The sequence below is a fragment of the Hyla sarda genome, chromosome 6 (assembly GCF_029499605.1).
Source record: "Hyla sarda isolate aHylSar1 chromosome 6, aHylSar1.hap1, whole genome shotgun sequence".
NCBI classification, from domain to species: Eukaryota; Metazoa; Chordata; class Amphibia; order Anura; family Hylidae; genus Hyla; species Hyla sarda.
In genome coordinates, this window is record NC_079194.1 from 214,632,505 (window position 1) to 214,655,395 (window position 22,891).

Below are 22,891 nucleotides of genomic sequence, written 5' to 3' on the forward strand. Positions count from 1 at the left end.
GGCAGTTGATGACTTATCCTGCGTAAATTAGTTCAGCTTTCAGGTGCTCCGGTGGGCTGGAAAAGGTGGATACATTCCTAGGAAAGAGTCTCCTAGGACTGTATCCATCTTTTCCAGCCCACGGGAGCACCTGAAAGCTGAACTAATTTACGCAGGAAAAGTCATCAACTGCCGAGCCGAGAAGTTTGTGACGAATCGAATTTACTGTACATTCGCTCATCTCTAGAATTTATTATTGATTTTACCCAAATTTCTAGCAAAAGTCAATCATTTAGGCTTTTTTTTTTTTTTATGCCCTGAATTAGAGTTTCCGTGATTGATGTTTCAGTGCCGTGGAAATACTGCCGTTTGCACAGTGCAACAGAATCCCTTTCAGAATAATAGAAGTCTGCTATGACCGAATTTCAAAACAGAATTTTTCCGCTTGGAAATTCCGCTGTGTGAATAGGGCCAATTCCTGTTTTTTTTTTTTATGTTCCAGAGTCTGCAACCACTAGGTGGCGCTTTTGTTTAGCCAAAAAAGGGATTTCTAAATCTGGATCATGTAACAGGTTAATTAGTCTAAAAGCTAATATTAAGACATAAAGGAACGTTTCTTCAAAATGGTCTTTCTCCATATGACAAAATGACCGGTTTGGGGTTTATTAAAGGGAGGTTCCTCTTAAATTTTTTCTTATATATATATATTTGTGTACATATAGTCAGATGTAAGCAATTGTATGTGAACATCAGGGCACATCAGTTTGCAATGTATATATGATGCAGATAAGCCAGTTACACAAGATATGATATTCTCTCAGATCAACAACCCAGCCATAATAATACTGCCCGTGGAAAAAGTCACTTCTTGGTAGCAGAGGTAAAAATTTTGGTGTAGTGGATTTCGGCAAGTATTATATTTAGAGGACAGTATGTGTTGCATCAGGGGTCAAGTCCTGGTGAAAAAAAGTGAGGGAACTCATCCAAGAATTACACTCAAGAGCTGGTCCTGAAGGACTACTTCTAATGGGAATGGCGTTCCTGCTGTGAAAAAAGTGCAGGAACTCAGTTCCCACACGTTGCTGTAGGATTTGAGCCCTGTGTTGCATAAGTTTAAAAGAAAAAAAATGTAATTTTTTTTAAACTTAAAGTACCCCCTTGCATTGAGGGGGTGGGGTGTAACATCATGAGGGGGTGGGGCTATGACATCACGAGCTTCCGGCACCGGCTCCAGTGTTCGGAACAGGTTGTTCCAAACGCTGAGGACCGGAGTACCCCTTTAACAGAGCCTGATACTGAAATGTATTCTATTTTTAGATTTTACCCATATTGCCTGAGCTTCTGCTCTGTTATAATAATTTAGAGATATTCTTTACAACAGCAACATGGACATAAGAAAGAATATATTAGCGGGAACTCATTGACTTCTATGGGGGAGTTTTGTTGGCATGCTCTGTAAGACTTGGTCAGGACTCCTCCTCTCCCCCTCCCTGCACAATCCCCCTGCCGATCACCTATTTCGAATTTTGTGATTCTGTGTTATCTATATACTGGTGTCACTTTTCACTGTATTCCTGTCTGTTACAATAAGACAATGATTCAGGAAAATGGTCTGTACAGTACAGGAAGTCTCCTCTTATTATAAGACCTAGGCCAGAAGAAAAACTGCAAGTTATCAAGGTTATTTAATCATTTAGAAAGTAAAATTTTACATTGGGAAAAAAAAACATATCTGGGAATATATGAGAAATACAGACTACCTGTGTCCAGGCATTTACTTGTGTTTCTCTTTACCTGTGTAATGACCTTCCATTACGTATAATTTACTTCCTCTACTTCCTAAAGGCCTTCCTGAAGATTTCTCCAGCAAAGATTTCAAACCACCTTCCGAGCCTCCCTGCATCATCGAGACACTCTGCTGCCTCCACCAAGGTTTACTTCTGGAAGTCAAAGGCATTAAAGAACACTTTTGGAAACCATATATACATAAATTGTTTGATAAAAAGGTATAGTAAGATTCTTCTCCCTTGATTTTTATGTTTAGAACTAGAAAAAACTGTTCCAAACGCTGGAGTCGGCAGCGGCGGGAGCTTGTGACCCCATAGCCCCGCCCCCTCATGATGTCACACCCCGCCCCCTCAATGCAAGTCTATGGGAGGGAGCGTGACAGTTTGTTCCAAACGCTAAGCAGCGGAGTACCCCTTTAAGGTTCTGAGATTCATTGTCGTTTGCAGTATTTTTCAGTTCAAGGATAGATGTGCAGACTGATCTATACATGAGAGTGTATAGAGAGCCTAAGCCACTTACCAAATTATCACTATGCCTACTATTGTCACTGTGCCTACTATTGTCACTGTGCCTACTATTGTCACTGTGCCTACTATTGTCACTGTGCCTACTATTGTCACTGTGCCTACTATTGTCACTATGCCTACTATTGTCACTGTGCCTACTATTGTCACTGTGCCTACTATTGTCACTGTGCCTACTATTGTCACTGTGCCTACTATTGTCACTGTGCTTACTATTGTCACTGTGCCTACTATTGTCACTGTGCCTACTATTGTCACTGCGCCTACTATTGTCACTATGCCTGCTATTGTCACTATGCCTGCTATTGTCACTGCGCCTACTATTGTCACTGCGCCTACTATTGTCACTGCGCCTACTATTGTCACTGTGCCTACTATTGTCACTGAGCATACTATTTATTGTCACTGCGCCTACTATTGTCACTGCGCCTACTATTGTCACTGCGCCTACTATTGTCACTGTGCCTACTATTGTCACTGCGCCTACTATTGTCACTGTGGCTACTATTGTCACTGCGCCTACTATTGTCACTGCGCCTACTATTGTCACTGTGCCTACTATTGTCACTGTGCCTACTATTGTCACTGCGCCTACTATTGTCACTGCGCCTACTATTGTCACTGCGCCTACTATTGTCACTGCGCCTACTATTGTCACTGTGCCTACTATTGTCACTATGCCTACTATTGTCACTGTGCTTACTATTGTCACTGTGCCTACTATTGTCACTATGCCTACTATTGTCACTATGCCTACTATTGTCACTGTGCCTGCTATTGTCACTGCCTACTATTGTCACTGCGCCTACTATTGTCACTGTGGCTACTATTGTCACTGTGCCTACTATTGTCACTGTGCCTACTATTGTCACTATGCCTACTATTGTCACTGCGCCTACTATTGTCACTGTGCCTGCTATTGTCACTGCGCCTACTATTGTCACTGTGCCTGCTATTGTCACTGCCTACTATTGTCACTGCGCCTACTATTGTCACTGTGGCTACTATTGTCACTGTGCCTACTTCAGCACTTTTCTTTGAGATATTAATCACTAGAGGCTTTGTGCTGGCCATGTGATGATGGAGTCCACCGCTTATAACTTCATTTTTCCTTTGGTGTAGTAACTACAGTATCCAGAGAATTGAGGACAGTAATACGGTTGTGTTTTTTGATACACAGGTACTGAAAGGAAAATCTGAATCGCTCACAGGATTTTTGGACCCTGGACATTTTGCAGACAGTTTGTAAGTTTCATTTCTTATTGTTATGTGTTGTATTCAGAGGTAAAGTATTCATTGTGCTTTGCATCTAATGTTCTGCAGGAAAGCCATCAATAAGGCCTATGAGGTGTTTGTTCTTTCTGCCGGTCATCTGGATGAGCGAGTCTTCCTGGAGGATGCAGAGGAAGAGATTGGAAGTGTAGGCCGCTGCTTGAATGCCGAGCTGGGCGCAGAGTCCACAGAGCGGGCGCAGGTGTCCTACCATTTACAGCAGCACTTTGACAGGGTAAATATCTTTCTGCATTGTATGTCTCGCTGGTAACAATTGTCCAGCAGCAGGACATGTGCAGTGACTCTAAGCAGTACCTTCTGGAAGCAAAATGTAAGTTCATGTTTCTTTTCTTCAACCAGCTCCCATAATGTTATTGACTGTTAGGGTGCGTTCACACTGAGTAAATGAAGAGTAATTCACGCTGAAAAATTTACGGGCGGAAAAAATAATTTTTTTTGCGGGCGGAATTGCGCGTGGACATGGGGGAGAAAGAAGTGAAGGGTTTTCCAGCCATTTCCGCGCAAATTGCCCGCGAATTCCGTGCGAAAACGATGTCGGGCAGAATTTTTTTTTTACCATTGACTTCAATTGATTTCTGCTAGCGGATTCCGCTTGAAGAATGAACATGTTCTCTCTTCAAGCGGAACGGAATTTAGCGTCAGAATTCTGCTAGCAGTATTTCCGCAGTGTGAACAGGACAGCGGAAATAACATTAAAGTCAATGGGCAGAGGAGATGGGCATTAATTTGTAGCGGAGAATTCAAGAGGAATTACTCGAGTAAATTCCTCTTGAATTACTCCGTGTGAACGCACCCTTAGGCTAGGTTCAGACTACCGTATCTCCAGGCAGAAAATTTCCGCCCGGAGATTCCGAGTTCCACCTGCGCCTACTGAATTAGTCGGCGCTAAGACCGTGCGGACACTGCAGTCTCCTATAGACTGCTATGTGTTCCTCTAGGATTTCCGCCTGAAGAAAGAGCAACCCCTTTCTTCAGGCGGAAATTTTCTAGCGGATTTTTCATCCGGATTTTCCGCTTCACAAATTCCGAAGTGTGAATTTGTGAACGGAAAACCATTCACTGCACTATGCATTATAGTAAGCGGAATTTCTGCCGGAAATTTCAAAGCGAAAATTCCGGCCGAAATTCCGTAGTCTGAACTTAGCCTTAGGGTCTATTCACATAAAATTAAAGCCCATAGACTTATGGGATTCCGCACTCCCATTTACACTTGGGGAGTGCAGAATCCTATTGAAGTCTATGGACTTTAACTTGAGGTGGAATTCCGCAAGCCGAAAATTCTGCTGTGTGAATAGACCCTTAGTTGTGCACTGACTGGTGTCTGCTAGCGCCCCCTACAGTACAGGGAGGAACTACAAGTTCTGTACTACTCCTTACCTGTGCCAGGGTTAGCTGCTCCTTTTGGACACCAAGTAAGGGTGGCTCCATTTGGGACCCTGGGTGTACTGTATAGGACCCTGAAGAAGCTCCTGTCCTCTACATAAACCACGATTTCCCAACCAGGGTGCCTCCAGCTGTTGCAAAACTACAACTCCCAGCATGCCCGGACAGCCAATGGCTGTCCGGGCATGCTGGGAGTTGTAGTTTTGCAACAGCTGGAGGCACCCTGGTTGGGAAACACTGACATAGACAGTGATTTACAGCTCCCAGCAGATCTTTCTTACTTTTATATGTAAGGATTTGCTTTATCTATATTAGTTATCTACTTATTTTTCTTTAATCCTCACTTTTTTTCCTATTTTTGGATGACATTTTGGTGGCTTCAGAACCAATTACCAGGTTTCCATAGAGTTATGGTCTCAACATACAATTGTTTCAACTTACAATGGTCGTCCTGGAACCAATTAATATTGTAACTTGAGGGACCACTGTACTTGAAAGTAGAATGTCTTTATTGTATATTATAAAATACTGTTCTAATTCAAAGTACCTTGAGGTTCATTCCTTTTACATCCCTACAGATGAAGTCATTACGGATATCCACTCCTCTTACCAGTCTGAAATATGTGAAGGAGAACTCTTCATGCCAGACTCCCGTCTCCAGCGCTACATACAGTGTCAGTCGCCTGTTTGCCATTCTGTCTGGTCTGAAAGCAGCCCCTAGTGAGAGACTACAGCAAATGTTAAGGTTAGACTTTATTTAACATTTATACCGTACACACAAGTGTAACATTGTATTATTATTTATACTTTGTAGGTGTTTTTAGCTATTTAGCTGTTTAAAAATGACCTTTTTGAATTATGGTGAACAGTCCCTATTTGAGCACCCCATCTTTTGTTCTCCATTGAGATAAGCCACTCCCGGAACCTTACTCCCCTCTCACAATTCAGAACGCATGTCTGCTCAGTTGATCAGAGTGCGTATGTGTATGGTGGAAGTGGTGGAAAGAGTGTTCAGCTAATGGTTTAATCCTGCATATTTCATCCATTGTAATAGCATAAGAACAATGCTATGTTTTGATAAAAACTGACCACTAAAATGCTAGAACCCCCCCCAAAAAAAATCACTGTGTGTGTGTATCATTCTGCAACATGCTCAAAACATTCCCAGTTTAAAGCTTGCATTCAAAACTGCTAATTTTCCTAAAGGAGTTATACAGTAGCAAAAAACGTATCCACTAACTGCAGGATAGGGGATAAGTGTCTACTCGCGGGGGGGGTCTGACCGCTGGGACCCCCCCCCCCCATATCGCTCCTCATGAGTGGAGACGTGTCGACCACCGCATGAAGAGGTGGCAGACACACCCCCTCCATGCATCTCTATGGAAGAGCTGGAGGTACAGTGTTTGTGTATCTCCAACTCTTCTATAGAGATGCATGGAGGGGGCGTGTCGGCCACCTCTTCGTGGTGGGGTTGACACACACAAAACTGGGGGAGGTCCCAGCAGACCCCCTGCGATAAGACACTTATCCCCAATCTGCAGGATAGAGCATACGTTTTTTGATACTGGACTATCTGTTTATGGAAGGCTATATCAAATAACCGTAGTGTTTGCACAACCTGATCTAGCTATAGAGATCTGTACTCTGTCCTAGCTTAATATCTTTCATGGCTCAGATACTGGATTGGTGCTTGGTTCACACAGCTTCAATTCTGGTCCAGTGGGCAAGATTAGCACTATGTCACTTAGTCACTATGTCACTGCTTAGTTTTAGATTGTAAGCTCTTATGATATGAAGTATCGCTTCCCTTTTTGTCTCTTACGTTTTTACTTTTAATTGTTTTTACAGCACTACTGAATGTGTTAGTGCTGAATAAAGATTATTTTGGGGCATTAGGTGCAACTTTTGTACGGCTCCACAGTGCAAACCTGTCATTATCAGCGTTGGGAGGATCTTGTCATATGTATAGTGTGTGTTTTTACTTTTTTTTATTTTTTATAGTGCCTGTTCCAGAAACCCTACACAAACCATTTCTAAGTGCCTAAAAGAAATGTTTGACGTGTTTTGTGAGCACACAATGTCAGAAGGTGGAGAGAGTCAGCACTGTAAAGGTATGGCCCTTGCTGTATTTTATATATGAGTTTTGGTTCCAGGTATTTATAGTAGCATCCACCAGTTTAAGAGTTTAAGGCTTTGTTTACATCATACTTTAACCCTTTCAGGATTCAGGGTTTTTCCGTTTTTGCACTTTAGTTTTTTCCTCCTCACCTTTTAAAAATCATAATGCTTTCAGTTTTCCACCTACAGACCCATATGAGGGCTTGTTTTATGTGCTACCAATTTTACTTTGTAATGACACCAGTGATTTTACCAAAAAAATCTAAGGCAAAACCCCCCAAAAAAATATTTGTGGGATAAAAATAAAAAATAAAAAAACAAAAAAAAAACAAAACACCATTTTGTAAATTGTGGGGCTTAAGTTTCCACGCAGAGCAGTTTTTGGTAAAAATTACACACTCTCTTTATTCTGTAGGTCCATACAATTAAAATGATACCCAACTTATATAGATTTGATTTTGTTTTACTACTATTACAAAAATTGCAACTTTTTGCACAAAAATTAGTACGTTTAAAAATGTCCTCTTCTGACCCCTATAACTTTTTTATTTTCCCGCATACGGGGCAGTATGAGGGCTCATTTTTTGCACCGTGATCTGAAGTTTTTATCAATATAATTTTTGTTTTGATGGGACTTTTTATACATATTTTTAGGGTATATAACCCCTTAAGGACCAATGACGTACCGGTACGTCATTGGTCCTGCTCTTCTGATATAACGCGGGGTTACACAGTAACCCCGCGTCATATCATGGCGGGCCCGGCGTCATAGTGAAGCCGGGACCCGCCTCTAATAGCGCGCAGCGCCGATCGCGGCGCCGCGCGCTATTAACCCTTTAGCCGCGCGCTCAAAGCTGAGCCGCGCGGCTAAAAGTGAAAGTGAAAGTTCCCGGCTAGCTCAGTCGGGCTGTTCGGGATAGGACAGCGGACAGGACAGCGGGAGGGCCCCTTCCTGCCTCCTCGCTGTCCGATCGCCGAATGACTGCTCAGTGCCTGAGATCCAGGCATGAGCAGTCATGCGGCAGAATCGTTGATCACTGGTTTCTTATGAGAAACCAGTGATCAACATAGAAGATCAGTGTGTGCAGTGTTATAGGTCCCTATGGGACCTATAACACTGCAAAAAAAAAGTGAAAAAAAAAAGTGAATAAAGATCATTTAACTACTCCCCTATTAAAAGTTTGAATCACCCCCCTTTTCCAATAAAAAAAAAAACACAGTGTAAATAAAAATAAACATATGTGGTATCACCGCGTGCGGAAATGTCCGAATTATAAAAATATATCATTAATTAAACCGCTCGGTCAATGGCGTGCGCGCAAAAAAATTCCAAAGTCCAAAATAGTGCATTTTTGGTCACTTTTTATATCATTTAAAAATGAATAAAAAGTGATCAATAAGTCCTATCAATGCAAAAATGGTCACGGCGCAAAAAATGAGCCCTCATACCGCCCCATACACGGAAAAATAAAAAAGTTATAGGGGTCAGAAGATGACATTTTTAAACGTATTAATTTTCCTGCATGTAGTTATGATTTTTTCCAAAAGTCCGACAAAATCAAACCTATATAAGTAGGGTATCATTTTAATCGTATGGACCTACAGAATACATATCAGGTGTCATTTTTACCGAAAAATGTACTACGTAGAAACGGAAGCCCCCAAAAGTTACAAAACAGCGTTTTTTTTTCAATTTTGTCGCACAATGATTTTTTTTCCCGCTTCACCATAGATTTTTGGGCAAAATGACTGACGTCATTACAAAGTAGAATTGGTGGCGCAAAAAATAAGCCATCATATGGATTTTTAGGTGTAAATTTGAAAGAGTTATGATTTTTTAAAGGCAAGGAGCAAAAAACGAAAATGCAAAAACGGAAAAACCTCCGGTCCTTAAGGGGATAAAGTGACCAAAAATATGCAATTTTGGACTTCGGAATTTTTTTATGAGTACGCTATTGACCATGCGGTTAACATTATATTCTTATAGTTTGGACATTTACGGACATGGCGATACCCCATATGTTTATATTTATTTTTGTTTGCATACAGTAATGGCTGTAAATGTTGGCACCCCTAAAATTTTCTCACAGAAAAGGATTGCAGTAACACTTGTTTTGCTATACACATGTTTAATCCCTTTGGGTGTATTGGAACTAACCCAAAAGAGGGAAGAAAAAAAGCAAATTGGACATAATGTCACACCAAACTCCAAAAATGGGCTGGACAAAATTATTGTCACCCTTTTAAAAATTGTGGGACAATAAGATTGTTTCAAGCATGTGATGCTCTTTTAAACTCACCTGGGGTAAGTAACAGGTGTGGGCAATATAAAAAAATCACACCTAAAATCAGATAAAAAGGAGAGAAATTCACTTAGTCTTTGCTAAGAGGAGAACCAAAATTGTGGAAAAATATCAACAATCTCAAGGTTACAAGTCCATCTCCAGAGATCTAGATTTGCCTTTGTTTACAGTGTGCAACTTTATCACGAATTTTGCAACCCATGGCACTGTAGCTAATCTCCCTGGGCGTGGATGGAAGAGAATGATTGATGAAAGGTGTCAACGCAGGATAGTCCGGATGGTGGATAAGCAGCCCCAAACAAGTTCCAAAGATATTCAATCTGTCCTGCAGGCTCAGGGAGCATCAGTGTCAGCACGAACTATCCGTCAACATTTAAATGAAATGAAACTCTATGATAGGAGACCCAGGAGGACCCCACTGCTGACACAGCGACATAAAAAAGCAAGACTACATTTTGCCAAAATGAACTTGAGAAAGCCAAAATCCTTCTGGGAAAAGGTCTTGTGCACAGATGAGACCAAGATAGAGCTTTTTGGTAAAGCACATCATTCTTCTGTTTACCGGAAACAGAATGAGGCCTATAAAGAAATGGTCTTAGCTAGATCATCAACATAAATAGAGAAACACAGATGCACATCCACCATTTGTATTTTGATCTACTTGCTTCTCAACATAATTTAAAAAAAATTAACAGGTTGTTAGTATACATTTTGATCAAAAAGTACAAGCCCACTCGCCACGTTAAGGCCACCTAGTCAGAGTGGGTCCCTAACCTAACACTGGGGTAGTGCCGGGCGGTGACCAATGCCTCCAAGACACCATGCCCACAGGGGGAACGACCCAGTGGCCAGGCAGCCCCACTGCTGCCCGACCAAGCCCCTGGCTTTGGGCTGCACCACCCCACAGACAAAGCATCACAGAAACAATGGCCACCAAAGAGAGCCACACCAGTGTGAACACTACCATGTGCTCCCTACCAGAGGGCTGGGAGAATGTTAGGGGGAAACCCATATGCAGTCTCCTGATAATTAAAAACGCCTGGACCGAATGGGTGGAGTGGAGTGCTGGCCATGGAAGAAGGGAGAGACTACAAATGTACAACACAAATAGAGAAACACAGCCGCACATCCACCATTTGTATTTTGATCTACTTGCTTCTCAGCATAGTTTATAAAACTAACAGGTTGTTAGTATACATTTTGATCAAAAAGTACAAGTCCACTCGCCACGTCAAGGCCACCTAGTCAGAGTGGGTCCCTAACCTAACACCGGCGTAGCGCGGGGCGGCGACCACTGCCCTCTTTCTTAGCCAGCACTCTGCTCCGCCCATTCGGCCCAGGCATTTTTAATTAGTAGGAGACTGCATATGGGTTTCCTCCTAACATTCTCCCAGCCCTCTGGCAGGGAGAACTTGGTAGGTATTAACATTTGTGTGGTTGCACTGCGGCGGTCATTGTTACTGTGATGCTAGTCTGTGGGGTGTTGTGGCCCGGAGCCAGGGGCTTGGTCTGGCAGCAGAGGGGCTGCCTGGCCACTGGGTTGCTCCACCTGTGGGCATGGTGTTGCGGTGTTGGTGGCCACAGCCCGGCGCTACGCCAATGTTGGGTTAGGGACCCACTCCAAATAGGTGGCCTTGATGTGGCGAGTGGGCTTGTACTTTTTGATCAAAATGTATACTAACAACCTGTTAGTGTTTGAATTTATGCTGAGAAGCATCTAGATCAAAATACAAATTGTGGATGTGCGGCTGTGTTTCTTTTTCTCTATTTTTGGCTTACACTTGGCTAGATCATTTTTGTGGTTTGTTTAGATGCGTTTTTTTTTTTTTTTTGGCGGTGCTGCTCCAAATTTATCATATTGTCGCAGTGACCATGATATATTTCGTGCAGATCTGCACCCAGATAATTTTCTACCGCCGCTTTCAGATCATGTCTACCCTGCTTCTAAAGAGCTTGTTTGTCTGTGTGTTTGGCTTTATTTGTTCTAGTTTTAATTTTAAGGCAAATTAATGACTAAAAGAAGGTCTGCAAAGAGAGTCTCCCTCACATTTAAATAATGGTTTACCTTGCTGCAGGCCAGGGGGAAAAAAACTACTTTATTCACTTTGTTGGATATTTTTTTAAACTTGGGCACATGCGTTTGTGAGATGTTGCCCATTGTTAACAATCTTAATTGTTTCTTACATCTTTACCATTCCTTTTTGTACTTATTAGCTGCTGAATACTACAGAGGAAATACTTTTCTTTTTGGAACACAGAGCTCTCTGCTGACATCACGAGCACAGTGCTCTCTGCTGACATCTCTGTCCATTTTAAGCATTGTCCAAAGTAGGAGAAAATCCCCATAGCAAATATATGCTGCTCTTGACAGTTCCTAAAATGGACAGAGATGTCAGCAGAGAGCACTGTGCTTGTGACGTCAGCAGAGAGCACTGTGTTCCAAAAAGAAAGAATTTCCTATGTAGTATTCAGCAGCTAATAAGTACTGGAAGGACTATGATTTTTTTTTAATAGAAGTAATTTACAAATCTGTTTAACTTTCTTGCACCAGTTGATTTAAATAAGAAAAAAGTTTTCCACCGGAGTACCCCTTTAAAAAAAATATCTGATTGTTTTGTTTGATATGGACAACTGCTTTACTTTTCCTTTGCACGTTTTTTAATTTTTAACTTTTTATGTCTTTAAACATTCTTATTCTCTACCTTATTCTTTCTCACTCTCTCTCCCTCTCTTTAATTTTAGCTGATGATTTTTTAGTTTTGGCAAACAGACAGGAGTAGTCATTTTTTTTTTAGACCTGGTCAGGAGGTGGTCTAGATTTGCGTTTTTTTTTCTTTTTGCGCTAGTTGCGGCAAAATTTGCCCAAAAAACAAAAACACGCAGATAATTAATTTGGGACCACTGCATCCGTCACTTAAAAAAAATGGTCTAGCAACAACAAAAGGTCAAAATGACTGATTTTAGAACTTTGAAGAAAAAAAACGCAAAAAAAACCCAAAAAGCAATTAGCGCAAAAATTTAAAAAATTTGCAAATGTAGACAAAAAAGCAATAGCACACAATGATAAATAACCCCCCACAGTACCTACAGTGAAATATGGTGGAGGTTCAATGATGTTTTGGGGTTGTTTTGCTGCCTCTGGCACTGGGTGCCTTGAATGTGTACAAAGCATCATGAAATCTGAGGATTACCAATGGATTTTGGGTTGCACTGTACAGCCCAGTGTCAGAAAGCTGGGTTTCCGTCTGAGATCTTGGGTCTTCCAGCAGGACAATGACCCCAAACATACATCAAAAAGCACCCAGAAATGAATGGCAACAAAGTGCTGGAGAGTTCTGAAGTGGCAGCAATGAGTCCAGATCTAAATCCCGTTGAACACCTGTGGAGAGATCTTAAAATTGCTGTTGGGAAAAGGCGCCCTTCCAATAAGAAAGACCTGGAGCAGTTTGCCAAGGAAGAGTGGTCAAACATTCCGGCTGAGAGGTGTAAGAAGCTTATTGATGGTTATAGGAAGCGACTGATTTCAGATTTTTTTCCAAAGGGTGCGCAACCAAATATTAAGTTAAAGGAGATCTGTACTGCAATATAACTTATCCCCTATTTGAAGGATGGGGATAAGTTATAGATCGTGGGGGGTCCATAGAGATACATGGAGGGGGCGTGTCTGCCGCGGCTTTCTGCTGGGAACAAAATTGCACTTCCTGCAGACTGCCGTGGCCGCGTCCAGGAGATCCCGGGGGGCCCCAGCGCTCGGACCCCCGTGATCAATAACTTATCCCCTATCCTTTGGATAGGGGATAAGTTATGTTGCGCTGAAGTACTCCTTTCAGGGTGCCTATAATTTTGTCGTGCCCATTTTTGGAGTTTGGTGTGACGTTATGTCCAGTTTGCTTTTTTTCCTCCCTTTTTTGGTTTAGTTCTTATACAAGGGAATAAACATGTGTATAGCAAAACATGTATTACTGCAATCCTTTTCTGTGAGAAATACTTAATTTTCTTGAAAAAATTCAGGGGTGCCAACATTTACGGCCATGACTGTATGTATGTATATATATATATATATATATATATATATATATTTATTTATTTTTTACATGGGAAAAGGGGTGGGGGGTGGGGTGATTCAATTTATTTTATTAGGGAAAGGGTTAAATCACATTTATAACATTTTTTTTTTTTTACACATACACATTTATAGCCACCATAGGGGACTATAACATGTAATCTTCTAAATGCAGACACTGATCAATGCTATGCCATAGCATAGCAATGATCAGTGTTATCGGCATGGATCAGTGGATCTCAGGCATGGAGCAATTGATCGCCGATCTGATGCCGGGGAGGAAGGTAGGGACCCTCCTCGCGTCCTCTCAGCTGATCAGGACACTGCGGTTTTACAGTGGTGGTGCCGATCAGCTCAGCTGAGCTGCCGGAAAGCATTTTCTTTCATTTTAGACGTGGCAATCAACTTTGATCGGTGATGTCCGGTATTAGCCATGGGTTCTGGCCGTTGATAGCCGCTGGGACCGACCAGCTATGATGTGGAGTCAGCTAGTGATCCTGCGTCATAGCAGGGGAGCAGGCGCAGGGCGTACAGGTACGCCCTGTGTCCTTAAGAGTTTAAGCTTAATTTAATTGTATGGGCTGGAACTTTTACATTTAACTAAAGTCAAAAATTTATATATTTAACTCATGTTTGTTTTAGTTTTTTGATTTTTTTACTGCACAACTTTTTATGGAATAGTATAATTTATTAAAGTCTGAAGGCTCATGGTCTGTGCCAGGAATATTGTATTGTGCCCATAGTTTAAAAGGACAGCAAGTACAGAACCTGGCAGAAGATATTCTACTGCAATATAGGAATTGCATTTAATAGACATTGTCAGTCCTTTTATCCTTTTCATTAATATATTGTTTGCTAAAAAGAATCATGCTGTAAATGTAAACTTCAAAATATGTTCCAGAGATTGCAAAGAAATACATCAGGCTGGCAGAGGCACTGTATTATAAGGTTGTGGAATCTGTTGTCGAGCGGGAAAAGAAATGTCTTGGAGATGTAGACTTGTCTGTAAGTAAAAGCTTTCAGCGTCAAGCTGTCTTTCTGACACCACCTCACTATGTATTACCTAATGGCAATGTTTTTTCTAAAAAACGCAATTTGAATAAGAAAACTCATCAGAACTGCCACGCCCCCTCGCATAGACTTGCATTGAGGGGAGTGGCCGTGACGTCACGACCCCCGCAGCCCGCACGCGAACCTTGTGGCAGTGGAGTACCCCTTTAAGGTGCTGGAGTTTAGCTGGGGGAACTGATCGGATTCATAAATAGGCTGAGGTTCTGAACGCTGGGGAAGTGGGGTACCCCTTTAACTAGATGACCAGGTGCAGTCATAAAACTCCACACCCTCACTCTCAATCCAGAGGATTCATGGGAAATGTAGGCAGCATTAGTAATTCATTTCAGTGATGGAATAGCATCCAGTATGGAGCCAAACTAATGCCTGCCACATCAGATGAAAGAGATGAGCACAAGACATACACAAGAACCTCTACATTATTATCTAACATTAGCCTATGCTGCACTGTGTAAGCAAAAAAAAAGGTGCTTCTTTAAGGAAAAAAAAAGAAATAACTCTACCTAAAGGGCTTATCTGACCACTCCAGTCATTTAAATGACTAACATGTATTAGGCTGGGTCACACTACATTTATGTCATACAGGGACCGGATCCGGCTGGAAAATGTGCAAACCGGGCACTCCCGTATCCCAGCCGGACCTGGCACCGCATCTCATTCATTTGAGATGCCATGGTTTTAGGTCTGGCCAGAAAACCGGACACGAGGCAAAGATCAGCCGACCGGCTCCAGTTGGCTTATTAAAGTGAATGAGAAGTTCCGCGGGACCGGCAGCCGTATGCTGCAAACGTAATGTAAATGAAGCGTTACCGTGGTTCTCCGGCAGTGGCTGCTGTCCTGTCCTGGAACATGGTATATCCTGCAATAACAGATAGGGAAAATTTTAATACTTTTCCTTTTAACCAAACATAACAGTTGTCTCAAAAACAACCATGTACTTTTGTCTCTAAAAAGGAAAGTAGGCAGACCTATAGACAGTCTGTAAGTTTCTTAGGTAGCACAAGCCAATGTATTTATACTGTGTGTGTGGATGCGTTCTAGTTATTATCCTGCAGTTGGTGATACCTTTAACAATAAGATTTTTGTAGTAGCTAAACCAATAGAAGTTCTCCACACAAAGTGAAAAAAGAAATAATAATAATAGGGGAATAGTAATATATTTTCTTGCCTGGTCGAGTATTTTGTTCACCTGTTCAGTTTACTAGTAGAATCTTAAATAATAAAAGTGTATTTCCACAGGAGATCACCATTACTGATGGCAATATATCTTGTTTTCTTGCAGAATATACTGGAGCAGGAGATCTTCCATAAGTCCCTCATTGCATGCTGTCTTGAAATTATCATCTTTTCATATAAACCCCCTGGCACTTTCCCACAGATAATAGTCATGTTTGACTTGACACCCTACCATTTCTACAAGGTACATATAGAAGATACATTTTGATGCTTATTACATCACTTGTTTGATAAATGTATGACAAGTAACTAAAGAGCCTAAACGATAAGCTTCTTTGCATGCGGCAATGCCTGATTAAGTGTTACCTACAAAAATGTACACTGACCAGCCATAACATTACAGGGTACCGCACTACTGGTTTAAAAAAAATTCTGACATGTCATAGTGACTTGACATTGATCGATAGGGGTGCTAATACCCCCTCCAATTGTGTAGGGTCAGCTGATGCTGCCAAAACAGCTAATCTGTTAAGGCATGGGTGGCATAAGACATCCACAGAAGTTACCATTTGCGCACACTTGTTAGACTGTAATAAGCAACGTCCTTAATAGTCAGGCTCTATGGACCCCCACAGTGCTATCTTCCAACACAGTTATCAAGGCATGTTAATCAGCAGACAGGTAAAGTATATAGAAAGAATCTTCTGACACCAGTTATTCGGAAATAACTCCAATGTATTCTTATTTATTCTTTAAATTTCAGTATCACATTTCACGTTTCATGATGTAAGATATAGATGATTCCATATAGCAAGATGGATAAAGCACATACCTCGGTCAGATGGAGAGAGACACGGGTACAAACCTGCCACGCTATGTTTCAGGTGAGTTTAAAAGGGTGAGCAGTGGAAGTAAACTTCAAAGATTAACCATTCACGTACTGCGCGTACTTCCATTATACTTTATTACCACACTGTTCACAAGGAAAATTGCACCTATACATAAATATTCACAAAAAGACTTTAAATTTACAGTTCTCATTCAAGCCTTTAGGTTCCAATGACTCCAGTTCTACAATCCAAAATGTTTCCCTTTTCAGCAAATTTTGTTTGTTCATGTCCACATTATTCACTATCGGTACCTCGTCTATTACCTGCCAGCTAAGATCAGATGCCACATGACCTTTCTCCTTGAAGTGTCTTGCCACTGATGTTTCCCCATATTGCGATACCGCACCTGCACCAGCCTCCACATGTCTATAGCATCTTATAGCCGATTCATGTTCACTCACTCTTGTCTTAATAGCCCGAGACGTCTGACCGACATACACAAACTCACATGGGCATTTCAGTAAGTAAATTACGTTGGTGCTGTTGCAGGTATGGTATCCTTTGACTAGAATTTAGTGACTTTTCGTGGGATGTAGGATATCACTCCTTTTAATAATGCCATTGCACTGAGTGCACGCGAGACATGAAAATTTACCCTTTCTTTTAGCTGCCATGAATGTTTGTTTGTCAACTTTCTTTTTTCTAATGTCACTACGTATCCCTTTATTCCTGATACTTATTCCTTTTCTGAACGCAAACATTGGAAGTATGCGCAGTACATGAATGGTTAATCTTTGAAGTCTCCTTCCACTGCTCATCCATTTAAACTCGCCTGAGCCATGATCCTGTGCGCATGACTAAGGGGGCGTGCCCCTGAAACGTAGCGTGGCAGGTTTGTAAATGTATCTCTCGCCATCTGACCACGGTATGTGCTTTATCCATCTTGCTATATAGAATCATCTATATCTTACATCATGAAAGGTGATGCTGAAATTTAAAGAATAAATAAGAATACATTGGAGTTATATCGGAGTAACTGGTGTCAGAAGATTCTTTCTATATACTTTACCTGTCTGCTGATTAACATGCCTTGATAACTGTGTTGGAAGATGGAGGACACAAGACCTCTTAAGGTGTTCCGTTGTATGTTGTGTACGTTGCCATTTGGGGCCTCCAAGGATTGGACTTGTTTTTCTAGCACATCCAACAGATGCTCGATCATATTGAGATCTGTGAAGTTTGGATGCCAAGACAAGACTCTACTTTCTTTACCTCAAACCATACCTAAACAATTTGCATGTGTGGCAGGGTGCATTATTCTGCTAAATGTGTATTCCATTGCTATGAAGGGATGTACTTTGTACCAATTTCTTTGTTTGTGCTACCTGTAAAATTCACATGAATGCCAGGACCAAGTTCCCCTAGCAGAACAATGGGGGAGATTTATCAAAACCTGTGCAGAGAAGGAGTGGTGCAGTTGCCCATAGCAACCAATCAGATCACTTCTTTCATTTTTAAAGAGGCCTGGAAAAATAAAAGAAACAAGCTGATTGGTTGCTATGGGCAACTGCACCACTATTCCTCTAGACATGTTTTGATAAATCTCCTCCACTTTCCAGTGCATCACAATGTCTCTGCCACCTTCCCATATAGCATGTAAAGAATAGTACAGAACATGTAATACCACCCTGTACTGTAGGGGGTGCTGCCAGACAGCCAGTCAGTGCATGCACTTCAGTAGTACAAGTGTTTTTATCAGTGAGATGACCATTCTGATTGGTCAGTTCTTCCAGCCATTCGCACGTTTAGCAGATCTGGACTGTCCATAGCATTGTATGTTGTATGGTTTGATGTTACAATGGTCCATAAAAGACCATTGTACATAGAAAATATTGTAACTTGAGGTCATTGTTGGCTGTTCGCATGATATAAAACATTCAGCAGGACCAGGACACTTTCTTTCATTGCTCTGCTATCCTATACTGATGCACATGTACCCATTATAGGCACTTTTAGTAATGGACAGGCATCAGCATAGTCACTCTGAGTGGTCTGAGGCTATGCAGGCCCATACAAAGTGAGCTGTGATGCACTGTCTATTCTCACACCATTATATCGTAGTCAGCAAGAATGTTTTTAGTGACATGCTACAGTAGCTATTTTTTGTGGGATTGGAACAGATGAACTAGCCTTTCCGTCCTCATGCGCTGTGAACCTTGGGGGACCCTGACCTATTGGCAGTTGAAAGGTTGTCCTTCCTTGGTAGGTCCTGAATCAGCTGACAAACCCTCCATTTTAAAGATTTTCTGACCCTTCTCTCTAGTCTAGCCCTTGTCAGACTCTCTGAGATCCTTACACTTTTCAGTAAGGTTCCACATCATACCTTGAGAAAGCATCACATGATGTTAAATATATGTTGGTGTGTAACCTGTCATCTCAAGACTGTGGACTTTTAACTTCAGTAAGTCTATTTGGAACTCTTTTTTTCTTGCCCTGAGCACCATGTGTGGCTGTGTAGCCATCTGTTTTCCTGTTAGAAGTTGGCGAGGTTAGAAGTCAGGTGGCTGCAGTCTATGTTTGTATCTGTCCGGGTTTTAAATAACATTACAAACCCACATAGTTCAGCCACCACTACTGAATTTGCTAACTGATTCGTATTCGTGCACAGATCACTACACACCTTATAAACTGTACTGTACTTTTAGATGTACTCAATCCTGTTATAAGTCCGGTAAATACAGAGTCCAATATAGAAGTAATCAGATGGCACAACTGAGACCAGCTAGTTTATTTTTTATTATACAGTTATGTATGTAGGACAGGTGCAGAATCTAAGAGAAGCTGGGTGATTGTGGAACATGGTAAATGTCTGTGGTTGTCAATTCAGATCTTTTTTTTTTTTTTTTCTCGGAAGGTGATTGAGCTTGTCATCAAGGCAGAAGATGGTTTATGTCGAGAAGTAGTAAAACACTTAAATCAGATTGAAGAGCAGATTCTTGAGAGCATGGCATGGGCTCCCGAGTCCCCTCTATGGGACAAGATCAGAGACAACGATGGGAAAATACCACTTTGTGAAGAGGTACACGAATATTACATGTATGATAAGACCTCTCATTAGGACAGTTGGCCAATATCTGTATGAATGTATTGAATCGGTATTTGTCTTTTTTTCCAGGTAATGCACCCACATCATTTTGAAGGAGCTGTTAGTAACAGCATAACAGGTTCATCTGCTCCTCTAACTTCAAGACGAGTGAATGAGATCCGAGCAGATGCGTTTAGTCTAGGAAAAAGTGAGTGAGATTTACATTATTACATAAAACTATGTTACAGTGTTAAAGCTATGTAAGGGTAGGTTCACTCCATGTTTTTGAAATACAGTTTTTTATCAGGTTTTTGATAAAAAAAACGGATTCCTCAAAACCTGACTAAACTGTATCAAAACATGTGTACAAAGCTTTATCTGTATACGGTTGAAAACCATATACGGTTTGAAAAATGATGTCCGGTTGCATCCGTTTTTTAATAAAAAAAAGTATACGTTTTGAACCGTATGGTAAAAACTTGATGGAGCCGTATGCACATACAGGTCTGTACGGTTCCCATTGACTCCCTTGTAAAAAAAAAACGTATATGGGTCAGTATGGTTTTTCACCTGGACCAATAACCGTGGTAAGCCACGGTTTTCTGTCCAGAAAAAAAAAAGTAAAAAACCGCGTGGTGTGAAAAACGGAGACAACCGTATGCAATATGGTGCATACGGTTTTGAATGGAAAGTCTATGGCCACGGTTTGCTGTACGGTTGCATACGTTTAAAAAAAAAATACATATCCAAAAACTGTATTGAAAATCGTGGTGTGAACCCACCCTTAAAGGGTCTAATGAAGCGTGTCTTGTGCATGCGCAACAGCTGTCACCCATGCTGTTGATTCTGTTTGGCGTCCTGGTCCGGCCACACTATATGTGAGTTTTGCACTTTAAGGCTAGGATTCCACTGAGGTTTTTGTGCTTAACTGCAGGCACTACTGCTCCCAACATGGAGCACACTCAGCTTTATGCTGGGAGCTGTAGTACCTGCATTAATAGACAGATTGCAGTGAGTGTCACTTCTGACACCTGTTGCGATCTATATAGAATATGCACATCAATTTGGTCCTGCATACGACTGTAACCATTAGCCTTCTTACAATATACAATATCTTAATTACACCAGTAGACCCAACCAGTGTGAAGAAGGTGCCTAAAATATAACTTTTAATGTTCCTCTAAAAGTCAAAAAAGGTTTATTTGTGTCTATCAAGTGCTGAAGTGATTATACATATAAAGTAAACCTTGTAAAGCATTAAACCAATAAACCATCTGGAGTGCATTATGTCATGTATGCACATCACAGATCCCCAAGTTTTTAATATTTCTTACAAATTATCCGAACCTGTTGTGATCTGTCTATTAATGCAGGTACTACAGCTCCCAGCATGGAGTGGAGTGTGCTCCTTGTTGGGAGCAGTAGTTCCTGCAGTTAAGGAAAGATCACAGCGGGTGTCACTCCTGACACCCGCTGTGATCCTCCTGTATAATGTATAGATGCGGGCGGGCAGCCACTCTTCTATGGTCCCCTGCACTGACATATATATATATATATATATATATATATATATATACACACACACACCTATGAATACTTCCCACAGAGAGTTGTGATTGGCTGGAATCACAACTCTCAACTCTCACAACTCTCTGTGGGAAATATGAATAGGTCTATATATATGGCAGTGCAGAGGACCATAGGAGAGCGGCCGGCCGCCCGCATCTATACATTATACAGGAGGATCGCAATGGGTGTCAGAAGTGACATCGGCGATCTGTCAGTTAGTACATGTACTACTACTACTCCCATCATGGAACAGTGTTTGCCATGCTGGGAGTAGTAGTACCGTATATACTCGAGTATAAGCCGAGTTTTTCAGCACGATTTTTCGTGCTGAAAACGCCCCCCTGGGCTTATACTCGAGTGAACTCTCAACCCGCAGTGGTCTTCAACCTGCGGACCTCCAGAGGTTTCAAAACTACAACTCCCAGCAAGCCCGGGCAGCCATCGGGGAGGCCTCTTCTAAGTGCTTCGGGCCCGGCCCCAGAATAGTCACGTTGCCTTGACGACGACGCAGAGGTACGTTCATTACCAACGTCCTTCTGCGTCATAGTCAAGGCAACGCCTCTATTCTGGGCCCGAAGCGCGGAGAAGAGGCGCCCCCGGTGAAGATAGCAGCCCGGAACCACTATCCCACCGGACGACCTCCTCACCGGACAGTCCTGCAGCACCGGACCAGCGCCGAGCGGAGGCGAGTACTGTACAGAACTAAAGGGGGTGAGAGGGGGCTGGATGATGTCGAAGGCCGCAGTGGTCTTCAACCTGCGGACCTCCAGAGGTTTCAAAACTACAACTCCCAGCAAGCCCGGACAGCCAATGGCTGCCCGGGCTTGCTGGGAGTTGTAGTTTTGAAACCTCTGGAGGTCCGCAGGTTGAAGACCCCTGAGGGCGGATAGTTCACAAGAGGATGATGACAAGAGGATGATGAAGGGGGGGTGTGGGATGATGACAAGGGGATGATGAAGGGGGGTGGGGATGATGACAAGGGCATGATGAAGGGGGGGTGTGGGATGATGACAAGGGGATGATGAAGGGGGGGTGTGGGATGATGACAGGTGATGATGATGAGGGTCTGGATGATGACAGGGTGATAATGATGAGAATGTTAATGACGGGGGTCTGGATGATGACAGGGGGGGATGATGTATTTCCCACCCTAGGCTTATACTCGAGTCAATAACTTTTCCTGGGATTTTGGGGTGAAATTAGGGGCCTCAGCTTATACTCGGGTAGGCTTATACTCGAGCATATACTACCTAAAAAATGTAAAAAAATTTGAAATAAATGTGAAAAAAGTTAAAAACACACACTTTATTCAACACATTATTAAAATACATTATTAATAAAATGTTTAACAAAATTAATTATAACCAATATATTATTTTTACATTTAAATGGCCCCTTTCTAAATTTTTATTATTGTCGGCTACATTTTTAGTTCCGTGCCCGCCCACATAAATTGATCCCTGTTTTTATTTGTTTAATGGTACCCCACGAAATTTTATAAAAAAAAAAGTATCTCCATCACTTTTTTGGATCGCTAAAGTCAAAAAAGGAATAAAAACCACCAGTAAAAACGCCAAAGTTAAAACCCACATGGTGTTTTTCTTGGCGTTTTTTCTTTTACTCCCATAGACTTCTGTGGGAGAAAAAGGCCATGATTTCCCCCCAAAAAACACCAAAGTCTCAACAAGAGGTCGTTTTGGAAAAACTGC

At 41.8% G+C, this 22,891-nt stretch overlaps 1 protein-coding gene across 2 annotated transcripts in view; it reads left to right on the plus strand.

Moving 5' to 3' along the window:
- Positions 1-22,891, plus strand: part of RBL2 (RB transcriptional corepressor like 2) — a 65,437-nt gene that overhangs the window by 28,501 nt on the left and 14,045 nt on the right. For both annotated transcript variants that reach the window (XM_056526383.1, XM_056526382.1), the window contains exons 6-14: positions 1,825-1,985; positions 3,472-3,536; positions 3,615-3,798; positions 5,546-5,712; positions 6,969-7,078; positions 14,353-14,456; positions 15,805-15,942; positions 19,443-19,607; positions 19,704-19,821. In XM_056526383.1, the coding sequence (XP_056382358.1) occupies positions 1,825-1,985; positions 3,472-3,536; positions 3,615-3,798; positions 5,546-5,712; positions 6,969-7,078; positions 14,353-14,456; positions 15,805-15,942; positions 19,443-19,607; positions 19,704-19,821 (1,212 nt within the window). The remainder of the gene's footprint in view (positions 1-1,824; positions 1,986-3,471; positions 3,537-3,614; positions 3,799-5,545; positions 5,713-6,968; positions 7,079-14,352; positions 14,457-15,804; positions 15,943-19,442; positions 19,608-19,703; positions 19,822-22,891) is intronic.